Source organism: Podarcis pityusensis (genome assembly GCF_964106645.2).
Source record: "Podarcis pityusensis genome assembly, chromosome: 4".
Classification (NCBI taxonomy): domain Eukaryota; kingdom Metazoa; phylum Chordata; class Lepidosauria; order Squamata; family Lacertidae; genus Podarcis; species Podarcis pityusensis.
The window spans coordinates 83,905,906-83,920,896 of NC_138027.1; the positions used below are offsets into that span (position 1 = coordinate 83,905,906).

The 14,991-nt window shown below is 43.1% G+C and overlaps 1 protein-coding gene across 4 annotated transcripts in view; it reads left to right on the forward strand.

Moving 5' to 3' along the window:
- The first annotated feature begins 2,564 nt into the window (after nt 1–2,564).
- Nucleotides 2,565–14,991, forward strand: part of NALCN (sodium leak channel, non-selective) — a 196,423-nt gene continuing 183,996 nt past the window's right edge. For 2 of the 4 annotated variants that reach the window (XM_081002886.1, XM_081002888.1), the window contains exons 1-3: nt 2,565–2,987; nt 11,889–12,035; nt 13,316–13,498. In XM_081002886.1, the coding sequence (XP_080859012.1) occupies nt 11,928–12,035; nt 13,316–13,498 (291 nt within the window). In that variant the 5' untranslated portion in view covers nt 2,565–2,987; nt 11,889–11,927. The remainder of the gene's footprint in view (nt 2,988–11,888; nt 12,036–13,315; nt 13,499–14,991) is intronic. The other 2 variants (XM_081002887.1, XM_081002889.1) reach the window with 1 other exon arrangement.

Below are 14,991 nucleotides of genomic sequence, written 5' to 3' on the forward strand. Positions count from 1 at the left end.
GTGCATAACTTTATATTTTCCTATGCTGAATCACATTTGCCATTTTAGTGCCTATTCATCCAGTTTGTAGAGCTAAAATGGAATAAGCTTAATTCAGTTTAAGCAAGAATCAGTGTCTGCTTTGTGTCCTTTTGAATTACTATTACTGAGAACATTTAGGTCTGCATGTTGCTTACTTTCCTTGCATGAATACTGCTTTTTGTAGGTTTACAAAAGATTCTTTCTTCTACTCAAATATTGAAGCGACAGAAACCCTACATACCATGTGTCTGCACACATGGGTACAGTTAAAAAAGAACGTACACCCCATGTATGCTGTCAGGGTGTTTATGTGAAAATTTTCTGTTTTGCTATGTGAACATGCCATGTGTACCTGTGTGATGAAAAACATGCCATAATGATCCCCTGTGAAGAAGAACTAATTTGCTGTGTGCAAACATGCTTTCAGAACTCATTGCAAGGATTGCCATTGCTAGCATATGTCTATGTGGCAAAAATAGAGAAGTGTCTAAAATTCACACAAGCCTTTGTACATTTTAACCATCTAAATCAGGTTCTGTTGAACACAAGGGACATTTTTTTAAACACATACACTACACAAATGACTTGTATACGGTATGGTTGTTTTGTGGTTTATGCAACTGTATAAACTAAGAATGTTCTATGACCACACTGAAAGGCCAGCTTCAGAATCAATGAAACCCACGTTAGTGAAATGCCATGCATGAAATGACCTTTATGTACCTCCCAGATTTTTGCAGGTGAGAACAGGGACACACTTATTGTAATTCTCCCCTCCACCACACAATATTACACCTTGCTGAAGGCTTGACTCCACTAGCTACATACTACAGTTGTTTATGATATTGGGGGCATTTGTTTAGAGGGTGAGGAGGCAAGTAAGGGGGGGTACATAAAATTATGCATGGTGACAAATTGGAGAGGTTCCCCTCCCACACACTTTCTCGTAATATGAAAAACCAAGGTCATCCAGTGAAACGGAACAGTAGAAAATTCTGCCCCACTATGTGCTGATAGGGACTCGGGCGGCACTGTGGGTTAAACCACAGAGCCTAGGACTTGGTCGGTGGTTCGAATCCCTGCAACGGGGTGAGCTCTCGTTGCTCGGTCCCTGCTCCTGCCAACCTAGCAGTTCGAAAGCACGTCAAAGTGCAAGTAGATAAATAGGTACCGATCTGGCGGGAAGTAAATGGCGTTTCCGTGCGTTGCTCTGGTTCGCCAGAAGCAGCTTAGTCATGCTGGCCACATGACCCGGAAGCTGTACGCCAGCTCCCTCAGCCAATAAAGCGAGATGAGCGCCGCAACCCCAGAGTCGGCCATGACTGGACCTAATGGTCAGGGGTCCCTTTACCTTTATGTGCTGATATAGCTCAGTTGGTAGAGCATCAGACTTAATCTCAGGGTTGTGGGTTTGGATTGAGCCCCACGTTGGACAAAAGATTCCTACCATAGCTGTCAACTTTTCCCTTTTCTTGCAAGGGGAAATAATAATAATATTCGGAATAAGGGAATTTCCCTTAAAAAAAGGGAAACGTTGACAGCTATGATTCCTGCATTGCAGGGGGCTGGAGTAGGTGACCCCGGCGGTCCCTTCCATCTCTACAATTCTGTGATTCTAAGAACCTTTGTCTTCCTGCAGCACCTTGCCATCTGCTTTCTCACTTACAATCGGCCTAGTGTTCTGATCAGTTTCCTCTGACCAGGGGACCAAACTGAAATGGGTTGGCTCTGCCTGCACCCCCTTTCGGCCTACAGACTTTCCACCCAACCATTTCCACCGGGCGCCAGCCACATATTGGGCCACCAAGAGAGGGCAAAGCCAGTGTAAGCGGCACCTGCTCAGTTTCTTCCTCCTGGCCTGCGACAAAGTTCAGTCTAGAGCATGAGACTTCAGGGTCTTGGGAATGGGCGTAGCCAGGGGGGTAGGAGGGTAGCTCTCCTCCTCAATCAAGTAAATCAATAAAAATGGTAGAAATAATCAGAATATTTTAATTGAAACGCTCGCTAAGGTCACTTAGATGATGTTGTGGCGCATTCTGGCAACACAATTGGCAACCCGACAGAGGCAGGCATGGCTTCTGCAAACTGACCCATTGCTTGGTTCTGGACACAGGAGCCAACTCCTAGGGGCATTGCCATTCAAATGTCCCAAAATCATGTGATTGATTATGCAGGGTGAGGCTGACCTGGGACCCCCCAATATTTTATTCAAGTTGGCACCGCTGGTTCTGCAACAGGACAGGTTGGTGCCCTGCTGCCCCCAACACCGATGGTCGTGGGTTCGAGTCCCACACTGGGTTGGACTAAGTGACCCTCCTGGTCCTTTCCAACTCTACAATTCCTCCTCCTCGCGTGGTGCTGCTGGACCTTCTTTCTCTGGTGGAAAGGAGGAACTGGGGCCATTGGGCGCCATCCCCACTCTCCCTGCCATCCAAAGCGCGGTGGGGTGGGGGCGCGTGACGCAGCGAGGAGGAGGAGGATTGGTCTCAACGGGAGGGGAAGGCGAAGGAAATTCGGGACACCCCCCCCCCCCAGCGAAAAGCATGCCACCGATGCCTCCCAGCCCACCTGGCGCCGGCCCTCTCCCCGCCCGTAGCAGGAGGCGCCGTGCGCGCGTGTCGTCCTCCTCTCCGGCTGCTTGGTGTGCGCCGGTGGATGCTCGCGGGGAACAGCTGTTGCTGGGCGACTGCAAGGCTGCAGCGCCAGCGAGCAAGAAGGAACCTGCTCGCACCGTTTCGCCCATATCTCCTCGCTGCCGGGCGCCACCACCGCCTATTCTTCTTCTTCCTCCTCCTCCTCCTCCTTCCCACCATCCCCGACCCCTCCCGGGTCACGCCCTCTCTGCGCACCGGCGACGCGGGGCGGACAACTCCAAACCCCCGAGAATCATCACCAAAATAAGCTCGCGGGGGGGAGGGTGGCCAGAGCATCCCGCTCCAATCACGCCATGAAGGGAGAGGCAGGCGGTAGGTTCCCAGCGGCGGTCGGGTTGCTTCTCTGCATGGTATGATGCTGCTTCTTTCCCCTCCCCCTTTTATCAATAATGCTACCGATAATAATTATACCGTGTGGTGGCGGCGGCGGCGGCTGCTCCTTTCCTGCTGACGGGCTTTGCAGTTCTTGGCGGGTGCGGGGAAAGCAGGAGAAGGCAAGGCTGGCGCAGCTGCACCGGAGGAGGAGGAGGAGGAGGAGGAGGCCTCCTGGGCTTGTTTTCGGTCAGGGCTTCACCTGGGCGCGGGAAGCAGGCAGCTGCTCTCCACCTTCCGGTGAGGAGGGGATGGCTGGGGAGGTGAGGAAGAGGCCTTTGTCGCCCTCAGAGGAAAAGGAGCCCAGAACTGGCTGGAAACCTTTGCCCTTCAAAGGGGGTGGGAGGAAAGGCTTTCAAAGCCACATTGGAAGCATAGGAAAGGGTGTGGGGGAAGAAAGAGCCCAGTGACCCTTTTTTTTGCACAGGTGCCCTCCTCCCAAAAGATAGGCCTGGTCTGTTTCTGTAGGGAGATCCACAGGCTTTCCTGGGCCTTCTTGCCTCTCCAACAGTCTACTAAGATGGCCTTCTCCCTTTGGCATCATTGGTGATGTCAGCCAAAGATCTGGGGGAAGCAGTTGACCGCTCTGGGGGGCAAGCATGTAAAACTACAAACCGTTGTTGGGCCCATGCGGTATTCTAACTCAATAAGAAGGTAGCCCCCCCCCCCATACATGATATGAGGCACTCAACACATTGGGTCTCAGCCCCCAGCTCAATTATGTGACCATTAAAAAAAAAATTAAGTAGGTGTGCGCAAGTACAGTGGTACCTCGGGTTACATGCGCTTCAGGTTACATATGCTTCAGGTTACACACTCCACTAAGCCAGAAATAGTGTTTCAGGTTAAGAACTTTGCTTCAGGATAAGAACAGAAATCGGGCTCCAGCGGCTGCAGGAGGCCCCATTAGCTAAAGTGGTGCTTCAGGTTAAGAACAGTTTCAGGTTAAGAACGGACCTCCGGAACAAATTAATTACTTAACCTGAGGTACCACTGTATATAATCTTTTGAGGGGAAATAAAATTGCAAAAAATAAAATGAAAGTTAGGTTTTCTAAATATTGGGGGGACAGGGTTAGTTAAACTAACATAGGTAAACAGGTTAAATACTGAGACGGTAACACAAGTCAAAGGTTAAAGGCTGATATGCCAAGGTAATACCTGAATAGGCTGTCCCCCATTTTTTAAAAAAGCTCTGTAGGTTATATCCCCAGATGCCACCCTTGTTAGGGAGCCCCAGAAGAGAGAGAGCCATAGGGACCTAAAGCTCTTGAACGAAGTGTCCCCAGTATCAGTTCTCCACCCCCAATTAAAAATTCCAAACTTCCTTGAGTTAAGCATGAGGAGAATCTGTGCCCTAAGAGCATTTTCATGCAAGGCTGAAATACCTGTGAGCTTCTTCCCTATTATTTTTACACGAAGTTCAATATTAACCCAGCGGGGGGGTTGGGATCAGAAAAACCCAGTTCCAAATGTATATTCTAGTCAACATGTGGTGCATTTGCATTTCAGACATGGTGTTAAGCCTTCTGTTTAAAAACACCCTGTAAGTACATATGTACAACTTCAAATTAATATTAATTTTATACCAGTTTTAGTGTCAGAGCTTTTTCCAAAAAACAAAAAAACACCTGGAAATTTGTGGTTTGGGGAGAATGCTGAGAGCAGAGATTCCTAGACCTTCCCGCAGAACTGAAGTTCCCATGGTTCGCTAGAGAAAGGGAATGGTTTTTACTCCTAGGGTTCCCCTAGCCTTGTCACTCCTAGGGTTCCCCTAGCCTTGTCTGACACTCATGTAGGCCCTGTTCACATGCATATTCATCACTATGTTCTTATGCGTCAGCAGCAACTAGCCTTATGAGGAATTGTTCATGGAATTGGGTATCTTTAGCTTGGTAAAAAGGAGATTTGATAGCTATCTTCAAATATCAAAAGGGCTGACACATGGAGGATGGAGCAAACTTGTTTCCTCCTGCTCCAGAGGCTAGGATCCGAACCAATGGATTCAAGTTAAAAGAACACCAGGAATAACTTTCTGACAGTAAGTGCTGCTTGACAGTGGAACAGACTCCCACAAGAGGTGGTGGACTCTCTCCTTCTTTGGAGTTTTTTAAGCAGAGGTTTGATGGCTATCTGTCATAGATGTTTTATTTGAGATTCCTGCATTGCAGGGGGTTGGACTAGAGTACCCTTGAGGTCCCTTCTGACTCTACAATGATACGATTCTATGATTCTAATCACTACACTGCAGTTAGCTTTACTGTGCTCTCTCTGTGGAGACCTGGTCCAAAGTGTTTACATACGCCCCCATCGTCTGTGCTTTCACAATACAGTACTGCTTAGATCTGCTATACTATTTTTAGTGTTCATTGACTGAGTGGAGTGCATTTCAGCAGGGTGTCTAAATTATTATACATGGGTTTCTTTGTTTTTTTTAAAAAAAGAATCACAATACCATTATTATTATTATTATTATTTTTATATGCCACTCATCTGATTGCTTTGCCCCAGCCACTCTGGGCGGCTTCCAGCAAAATAAACACAATAAAACTTTAAAACATTAAAAACTTCCTTATATAGGACTGCCTCTTCCCTTTGCGCTTCAACCTTTATATGCTACATTCAAGCTATGCAGAGTCAGAAAACCAAGCCATGTAACTGTGTATGTGCTTATTTCAGGTTTTCTGGTAGAGAGAATTGAGTTACGTTGCCATATGGTCCTCCACTCCTCAGCAGTATTCTCGCTGGGTTAAAATGAGATTTGCACAAGGACCCAAAGGCAGCACATGCCCTTTTGGTATAATTAGCTTTTATTTGCTCATTACCTTATTGCTATCTTCAGAATTGTTCAGTTATAAAATATTCTTATTCAAAAAGCAACAACCATGGTTGCTGATTAGGGGTAGTTCTGGATATGTACCTACTATCTTCCTATCAATTTTATTTCCCCTTCCTTCCTTTCTCTCCTGCCCCCCACTCCCCAGTTTGTTTTTTAAGCTGCCATGGGAACTGACTGCCAGCAGCAAATTGTCACATCCTTTCCTGCAGAGTCAAAAATTGCAAAGCACAATTTTCACATGACGCAGAAACAATCTTAATAGGATCTTAGTAGAAGCAGAAGAATAGAATTGTAGAGTTGGAAGGGACCCTGAGGATCATCTAGTCAAGGCACGTACAACAGGTAGATCACTGGATGTCTCTGGTAGATCACTGGTAGATCGCTGGCTTGCCTCAAAGAAGCTCAACAAGTTTGACCTGAACCCCTAAAAAATGGACTTTCCTCCTCCCCCCAAAAAGCTCGCCAACTTTGATCTGAACCGCAAGAAAACGGGGCTTTCCTCCTCTCTAAAAAAGCTGAACAACTTTGACCTGAACCCCCCAAAAGTGGGGTAGATCACTGCAAGTTGTTAACTCTGTAAGTAGATCGCAGTCTCTTGGGAGTTGGCCACCTCTGATCTAGTCCAACCCCCTGAAATGCAGGAATATGCCGCTGTCCCATACTGGGATTGAACCTGCAACCTTGGCATTATTAGCACCAGCTGAGCTATCCATGCAGAAATCCTTACTGAAGCCACTAGATCTTGGTTGTGAAAACCAAGCCGTGGGGTGGGGAGTTGAATTTCCTCATCCATACCCTTCAACATTTCTCTGATGAAAATAGGGATGTCCTAAGAAAATGCGGGACATTCTGGGATGAAACGAGAAAGCGGGACGGCTTCTGTAAATCCAGGACTGTCCCTGGAAAATAGGGACACTTGGAAGGTCTGCTTGTCTAAATCAAAGATTTAGCTCAGAGAGCAATGTGGAACTGTGTCTCCTGTTGTGGAAACCCTTCCAGGCACATAATGTCTTGGGGTTCATGGGAGCATGCTGCTCTACCCTTTGCCCAGGTATTGTGTTTTATCATTCCTCCTCTCTCAAGTTCTCAGTTCTTCAGCAGATGCTTAGCCTCAATTGGCTGCTGAGCATGCTCAGGTGAAATATACTCAGAGTCGAGAGTGGATTTCATGCTCTTTATTCAGCTCATAGTGGTGAGGAGGAATGAATGTTTCCCCAAAGTATCTGCTTTATATACATTATTTACACAATGGGCTGCATTGCTAATTCCGGAATTCTCCTGTAGGCCAATCAGGTTGTGGATTCACTTCCATCTGGAGCCGGATTGGGTGGCTCCTGCCGACCAATCATACTGCTGCATTGTTCTAGGACCAATCAGACTGCTGCATTCTGAATCCTATTGTTCTAGGACCAATCAGACTGCTGCATTTTGGATCCTATTGTTCTAGGACCAATCAGACTGCTGCATTTTGGATCCTATTCAACTCAGTACATAACATCAGGGTTCCCCTGTCCCTGAGGGTTCTTTTGTGCTTCTGCAAAGCCTGGCGTCCCCCCAGGCCTGTTGATAAGGACTGGCACTCAGAGAACCAAAGCTGCAATCCTAAACTTACTTACTTCGAAGTAAGCTCCACTGAATTCAGTAGGACTGAAGAGATGGTGAGAATGGCACTGTTGCCTGTTTGCACGCACAATGACAGGGCCTATAATTAAGGTATATCTTTGGTGGCCAAAAAAGAAATAAAAAAAGAGGTAGCTCTATCTGGAAGGAGAAAGAAACAGTATGGTTGATAATAATATGAAGAAAAGGGGGTGGCTCTTCCACTTGAGCGGATGGAGCTAATATTTTTTGAAAGGAAGGCTGGGTGACATAGTTATTTGTGTTATTTCTAGTCATTGCATTGGCCTTCTTCAGAGTGTGTCCTTTCTCTCAATGCACTGACTTATATTGCTCTGATTTAAATTCCCAAAGCATTTCTCCCCCTTTAAAAGCTTTTGAAAATCTTCATAGAATTTTTTATGGGGGGGGTGGCGGTCAGGTATTTTTCTTTGTCATCGTCTTCTCTGGCTTCTAAAAATAAGCTGAAAGAGTGATATTCTGATTTGCACATTAACAAAAATGAGGCTGCATTCCTACATATTAAGCAATGGCAGTGTGCCCAAATTAATGTTTATTTCTGATTCTTGCTGTGCAGAGAAAATGCCTCTGCTGACAGAGAAAGCAAATTGGCATGGCCTTTTTATAGTCCCCCTCCCCATTTTTTATTTTTTTAAAGTATGCATGATCTAGCTTCATGCATTCTTGATACAGAAGTTGATTCTGGAAAAAAGGGACCCCAAAGGCATATTGCAAAATAGCCCACACATACATTTTCTATTTATCTTTCATAGATAGTATAATGTTGCAGTGATTATTTGAAATGTAGAGTGCTAAAATGTGAGTGTGGACAGTTCCAGACAACTTTTACGAATATTAGAAAATGTAGGGAAATCTGGGGCTGTTGACCACCTAAATGTGATTTGTAGCATTTATTTGTTATGCCCAAAAATAGGGAAGTGATCCTTAAGAGCATTTATATGCCGTTCTTCAAAACACATTCTATAGCAGCTTGCAATATGATATTAAATACAATAATACAAAAACATAAATCTGTATAAAAAACAATACAGCAACAAATAAAAGAACAGCACCCATGTTTTTGTGGTGCTCACGGAACTCCTCAGAGATACTAATAAGCCACATTTAAGTTTCACAAATTAAGTATAGAAGATTGCATCCAACTGAGCCTTAGACTCATGGAAACTAATTGACTTGGAATACTTCATTGTTATTATTTATTAGATTTATACCTCACATCTTCCTCAAAAGGAGCTCAGAGTAGCTGAGATAGTCACAACTCAGTTGAGATTGTTACAACTGATTTAAGTCTTGTGTCAGGGAACTGCCATCAGAACAGGGGCAGGAAACAGAGGGGCAGTTGTGTTACAGGGAGCCTCCGAAAATCTTGCAAAGCAGTTCCTCTTCTCGTGATGAGGAAAACCCCACCTCCGGTGGGGAAGATGTGAAAGGACCATCTCGCTTTATTGGCTGAGGGAGCCAACGTACAGCTTCCAGGTCATGTGGCCAGCATGACTAAGCCCCTTCTGGCGAACCAGAGCAGCGCACAGAAACACAGTTTACCTTCCCGCCAGAGCGGTACCTATTTATCTACTTGCACTTTGACATGCTTTCGAACTGCTAGATTGGCAGGAGCTGGGACTGAGCAATGGGAGCTCACCCCGTCACGGGGATTCAAACCGCCAGCCTTCTGATCGGCAAGTCCTAGGCTCTGTGGTTTAATCCACAGCGCCACCCGCGTCCCTTGTGCACTGTAAATAGTTTGCACCAAAATAAAACCTGTAAAAGACAGGTTGGAGTCCTGCCTGGTTACTCGTGAGCAACCACCCTTGCCATCTGACATCTTGAATTCAACCTGAGGTTGTAGTTTTGCCCTTTCCATTCTAATCACAAGCTGTGACCAATAATAACCAAGGAAGCGCTGCCAGAGGGTTCTTCTTTTGTCTCAAGGAGCAGAAATGTGAGGTTCCAGGGTGGGGCTCTGCCGGCCCAGGATCTATTGGATCGCAAGTTGACCCTGCTACTGTCACACAGTTCCATTGGGCTCAATTGGGGCCTGCCCCCTCACCTTCTGCCCCAGCTGACACACTCGGCAGTGATTTGGATTTGCTCCTGTTGTTCCATTAAGCCTCAGTGGGCAGCAACCATGGTTAGGATTTCACCCATATAGTTGAACAACTATATCCTCTCACTGTGTGCAAGTATTTGGTATGCATTGGATTCCTACCTAATAGCCTGATCACTAGCCAGTGTATCTATTCAGCACTCTTTTCCTGGTTGAGAACCAGAATCTCACAGTTTTGCCAGCTTCCTTAATTTTTAAAGAAAACATGTTGGGAGTGTGATTTTTTGTGGTGATACAAAAGAGCAAACGTATTCTGCCAGAATGTGAAAAAAGTATCTTTCTGCAGTGTTGCAGAAAAAAAGTATCTTTACCTTCAAATTAATATGTAAACCAAGTATATCTATGTTTCCTCTTACAAAATGCTTGGCAGGGTGTAGCTCTCATCTTGTGTCTGAGTGCATATAGAAACGTGGGTAAGCATTTGACTGATGATGTCTCAGGGGTGTGCAAAAGGGAAAAATGAATGTAGGAGAATAGAATAATGGGCAAAAATCTAAAATTAGCACCTTTGATTTGTTAGGTTTGTCGCTTTAAAAAACCTCTCTTATATTGTGGTTTTGCTTCAGTAAACATATGAGAAAAAAGTATTCAACCATGTTGAAAAGATGGTACTTGCTAATTTAATAAAGGACTTCACATTATATTAATAAATCCATGACTGTGTGCTGACCTGCTATGCTTTAAAAAAAAAAAAAAGATATAGACAGCATTCATTCTAAATGTAAGCTACAGATGGAGAATTGGCTTTAACTAGATTTGCTTATCTCCCCCAGAAACTAGAAATGTAGGGTTTTTGTTTTTATTTTTAATTGCCCTTTGTAAAAAAAATATATATTATTTATTGATTTTTCACACAAAAAATACTATACACACACACACATATAAATGTATTTAAATTTTCAGATTTACAAACAATAATCAAGCAAACAAAACAATTTCCCTAAGTTTCCTTTGACTTCCCTCCTCCCCTTTTGTGGGTCCTTATGTTAACTTATTCTCCTGCATCTTCTCTGTTAGTCCAATTGTATTAAATCTCCGATAAAACCATAGTCCAACTTTTAACTACAAGCGTCATTCCAACCCTACTAATAATTTTAATTTACTAATAATTTTAATTTACAATTGTGGGTTTTTTTAGGTAAATTGTATATTTTCCCCATTCCACGTTGAGATTTTGGTCTTCCTGATTCCTAATTCTTTCAGTCAGTTTTGCCATTTCTGCATAGTCCATCAGTTTAATCTGCCATTCTTCTCTGGTAGGGACTGCACCCTCTTTCCATCTCTGGGCTAGTAGTGTCCGGGCAGCAGTAGTTGCATACATGAAAAGTCTCATCTGGTCACTTGGAATTTCGACACCTACAATTCCTAAAAGAAAAGCTTCTGGTTTTTTAGAAAAGGTTATTTTAAACATATTTTTTTTCAATTCAAATTTTAACATACCGTATTAACACGCACCCGACCATAACACGCACATAGTTTTTAGAGGAGGAAAATCCATAGGCATGCCACCCGTAGGCATTCCCTCCATAACACGCACAGACATTTCCCCTTACTTTTTAGGAGGAAAAAAGTGAGTGTTATGGTGCAAAAAATACGGTAGATCATAAATTACTTTATCCATTGACTTCTCATCCTCCCCTTCCATGGTTTCCATATACATCCTTGAATGCTGCATATTTCACACAAACTATTTAATACATCCAATACATATACTATTCAATGCATTTTAAGTTACTTGTCTTAATAATTAACACTGTTGCTCATGTTTGTAAGTGGTCTGGGTATTTTGATTATATCAAGAACCCATTTGAACTTTTCAACAATTGAGATATACTAAGCAATTCCTATCCTGCCAACCTAGCATTTCGAAAGCACATCAAAGTGCAAGTAGATAAATAGGTACCGCTCCAGCGGGAAGGTAAACGGCGTTTCCGTGCACTGATCTGGTTTGCCAGAAGCGGCTTAGTCATGCTGGCTGCATGACCCGGAAACTGTACGCCGGCTCCCTCGGCCAATAAAGCGAGATGAGCGCCGCAACCCCAGAGTCGGCCACGACTGGACCTAATGGTCAGGGGTCCCTTTACCTTTACCTTTAAGCAATTCCTAATTTCTTGGAGGCTAGATTGTGGGAGCAGGAGGAAAGTGAAGTGAAGCTGACCAGAAATTCCTGTCTAGTTTGGGCAGAGCATTAATTTATTCTTTAAGGTGGTCAAGCGGCTTTTATTTTTTTCTTGACATGATAATGTTCTTTTCTTTTGCAGGGAATTTCAAAGTTTTAGATAACCAAAGCTAATTTAAGTATGCTTAAAAGAAAACAGAGCTCAAGGGTAGAGGCCCAGCCAGTGACAGACTTTGGTCCCGATGAATCTCTGTCAGACAACGCTGATATCCTGTGGATTAACAAACCAGTAAGTTTTTTAAAAAACGTTTTAAAGTCTCAACCCTTTATATAAGAGCCTGATTAAGCCATAGTCCTGTTAATTCCCATTGACTTCAATATAAGAGATTAAAATACGTGCTCGTTGAATTCAAGGGGTTGCTAAATTGCTCTCACCAGAATATGTGTGTATGTGTGTGTCTTACAGATGCTTGAAAATTTTCTGTGACATAAATTTGACTGCCTTTGGACTTCCAGAGTCTTGAATGGATAAATGAGTGAACGTATGAAAAACTGTGGAAAAGGAGTGTGACGGGGAATTAGGCTATGTCCCGGTTGATCTCAAAGAGGGTAGCTAAAGACTCAATCCCGCTTTTCTTCTCCATAGAACGTTGATAAGGAAATCAGGCCATAGCTGTCAACTTTTCCCTTTTCTTGCGAGGAATCCTATTCGGAATAAGGGAATTTCTCTTAAAAACAGGGAAAGGTTGACAGCTACGTGGGGTGGCATACGTTTCAGTAGATATGTACAGACTTGCCCTGTTAGAAACAGATTTTATTAAATATGAGGTAAAGCAGTTATCAAATGCTGAAGTTAGAAATGTCCAGAATGTCGCTGAATAATATTTTCCCACATTTTCTATATTTTAAAGTTCTGAGAGTGTGGAACTAGCACTTTTATAATTATTTATTCCTGAATACATTGGACTGTGTTCACTGTCAGTCCTTCTAGGCCCAATGAAAATAATGGCTATGACTAATGTAAGCACATTCAATTCAGTGAATCTACTCTTGAGTATATCTTAGTTCGATGCCTTAAGGCAGGCTTCCTGAAACTCAGCCCTCCAGATGTTTTGAGACTACAGTTCCCATCATCCCTGACCGCTGGTCTTGCTAACTAGGGATCATGGGAGTTGTAGTTCAAAAATATCTGGAGGGCCAAGTTTGAGGAAGCCTGCCTTAAAGTTTGGATACCTTAAGCCTTTCTGAAAAAAACTGGCAGGAATGTGAGAGAATAACAGATAAAGTATAGACTCTAAAAGTTACACGTTTTCTTTGTTTGAAAATAGTTTCTAATCTCCAGCGGCGATGGTGGTAAGGCAGGCAGAAAGAAATGGTACAGCGCAGAGCAAGAATCTGAATGATTCGCACAAAAGAGAAATAAACCGCTTTCTTCTCTCCCTCTTTGAATGGAAAAGTTTGCTCCAAGCTGTAGGTCATGAGATCTCATTAAAAAGAATAGTTAAATGTCATATATTTGTACTGTTAAAGAAGGTGATGAAAGCCTTGTCACTGCTTCTTGTTTTTCAGTGGGTGCACTCTTTACTACGCATCTGTGCGATCATCAGCGTTATTTCGGTCTGCATGAACACCCCAAAGACCTTTGAACATTATCCTCCTCTTCAATATGTGACCTTTGCTCTAGATACGCTACTGATGTTTCTCTACACAGCAGAGATGATAGCAAAGATGCACATCCGTGGCATAGTCAAGGTGAGCTTTTCAAACACTTTTTAACGTGTGTGTTTTTTATTTAAAAAAAGAAGAAGACGAGAAATAGTACATTAGGTCCTGATCCTAAACAAATTAGCTGGAAGAAAGCATCATGGATCTGAGGGAAGCCTATGTTGAATCACGTTGGGCAATATCTTGCTAAGTAATACCCGGAATAGACCCATTAAAATCAATGGAAAGAAGACCAAGGAGGAGTGGCAGACTAAATTAATGGACTATGCCGAAATGGCAAAACATACTGGAGCAATAAGAGAACCAGAAGAAACAAATTTCATCAAGGAATGGGGAAAATTTGTGGAATATTTGAAAAGCTTTTGTATACAGTTAAATTCATTAGTAGGATTAACGTAAAACAAGCAGTTAAATTTCTAAAACTGAAAACTGAACAATTATATTAACAATTAGTTAAGTTCTTTGACTTCAGTGGGTCTCCTCTGAGAATGACTAAGATTCGATGTCGTCCTGTAAACTCCAGTCCTGAGCATATTTATTTGACAAAAGTCCTGAGCATATTTATTTGACAAATATTATTTATTTGATTAAATAATAAAGTTTAGGATCAGGATACTAGGCCATTCTATTATTTTACTGTATTTTACCATTTCCCCTCCCATCACTTTATGTGTGTGTGTATGTGTTTCATGTTGGTGTTTATAAAAGAGGGACTGTGTGTGTGTGTACATAAGACGTTATATAAAAAGATTGGATAATATGCCAACTTTCAGTCAGAATATTGTATATTAATCTTTTGAGACACTGTTTAAAAGGTTACTGAATATATAGATCAACAAAAAGGCCTTGTAGTACCTTAGTCTACTACAACAAACCCCACAGTTTGGGCTGTAGTCTTTCAATTCTTTGGAAAGTCTTTTCTTGAAATCCATCTGGCACCAACATTGATTGACTTGGGTGGCAGCCAGCACTGTGGTCTAAACCACTGAGCCTAGGGCTTGCCAATTGGAAGGTCGGCAGTTCGAATCCCCGTGACAGGGTAAGCTCCCATTGCTCGGTCCCAGCTCCTGCCAACCTAGCAGTTCGAAAGCACGTCAAAGTGCAAGTAGATAAATAGGTACCACTCCGGCAGGAAGGTAAAAGGCGTTTCTGTGCGCTGCTCTGGTTTTGCCAGAAGCGGCTTAGTCATGCTGGCCACATGACCCGGAAAAATTGTCTGCAGACAAACATCGGCTCCTTTGGCCAGTAAGGCAAGATGAGCATCGCAACCCCAGAGTCGTTTGCAACTGGACTTAACTGTCAAGGGTCCTTTACCTTTACCTATTAAAAACCTATCTCTTTAGCTAGGCTTTTAATTATGTGGATTCTTAATGTATTAGGCTTCTGACTTTCGTAGTAAGGAGAAGTAGTTATGTTATGTTATGTTTTATGTTATGTTATGTTATGTTATGTTATGTTATGTTCATATTGTTCTAATGCACTTGAATAATTGTTTCGTTAGTTTGATTTTATATTTGATG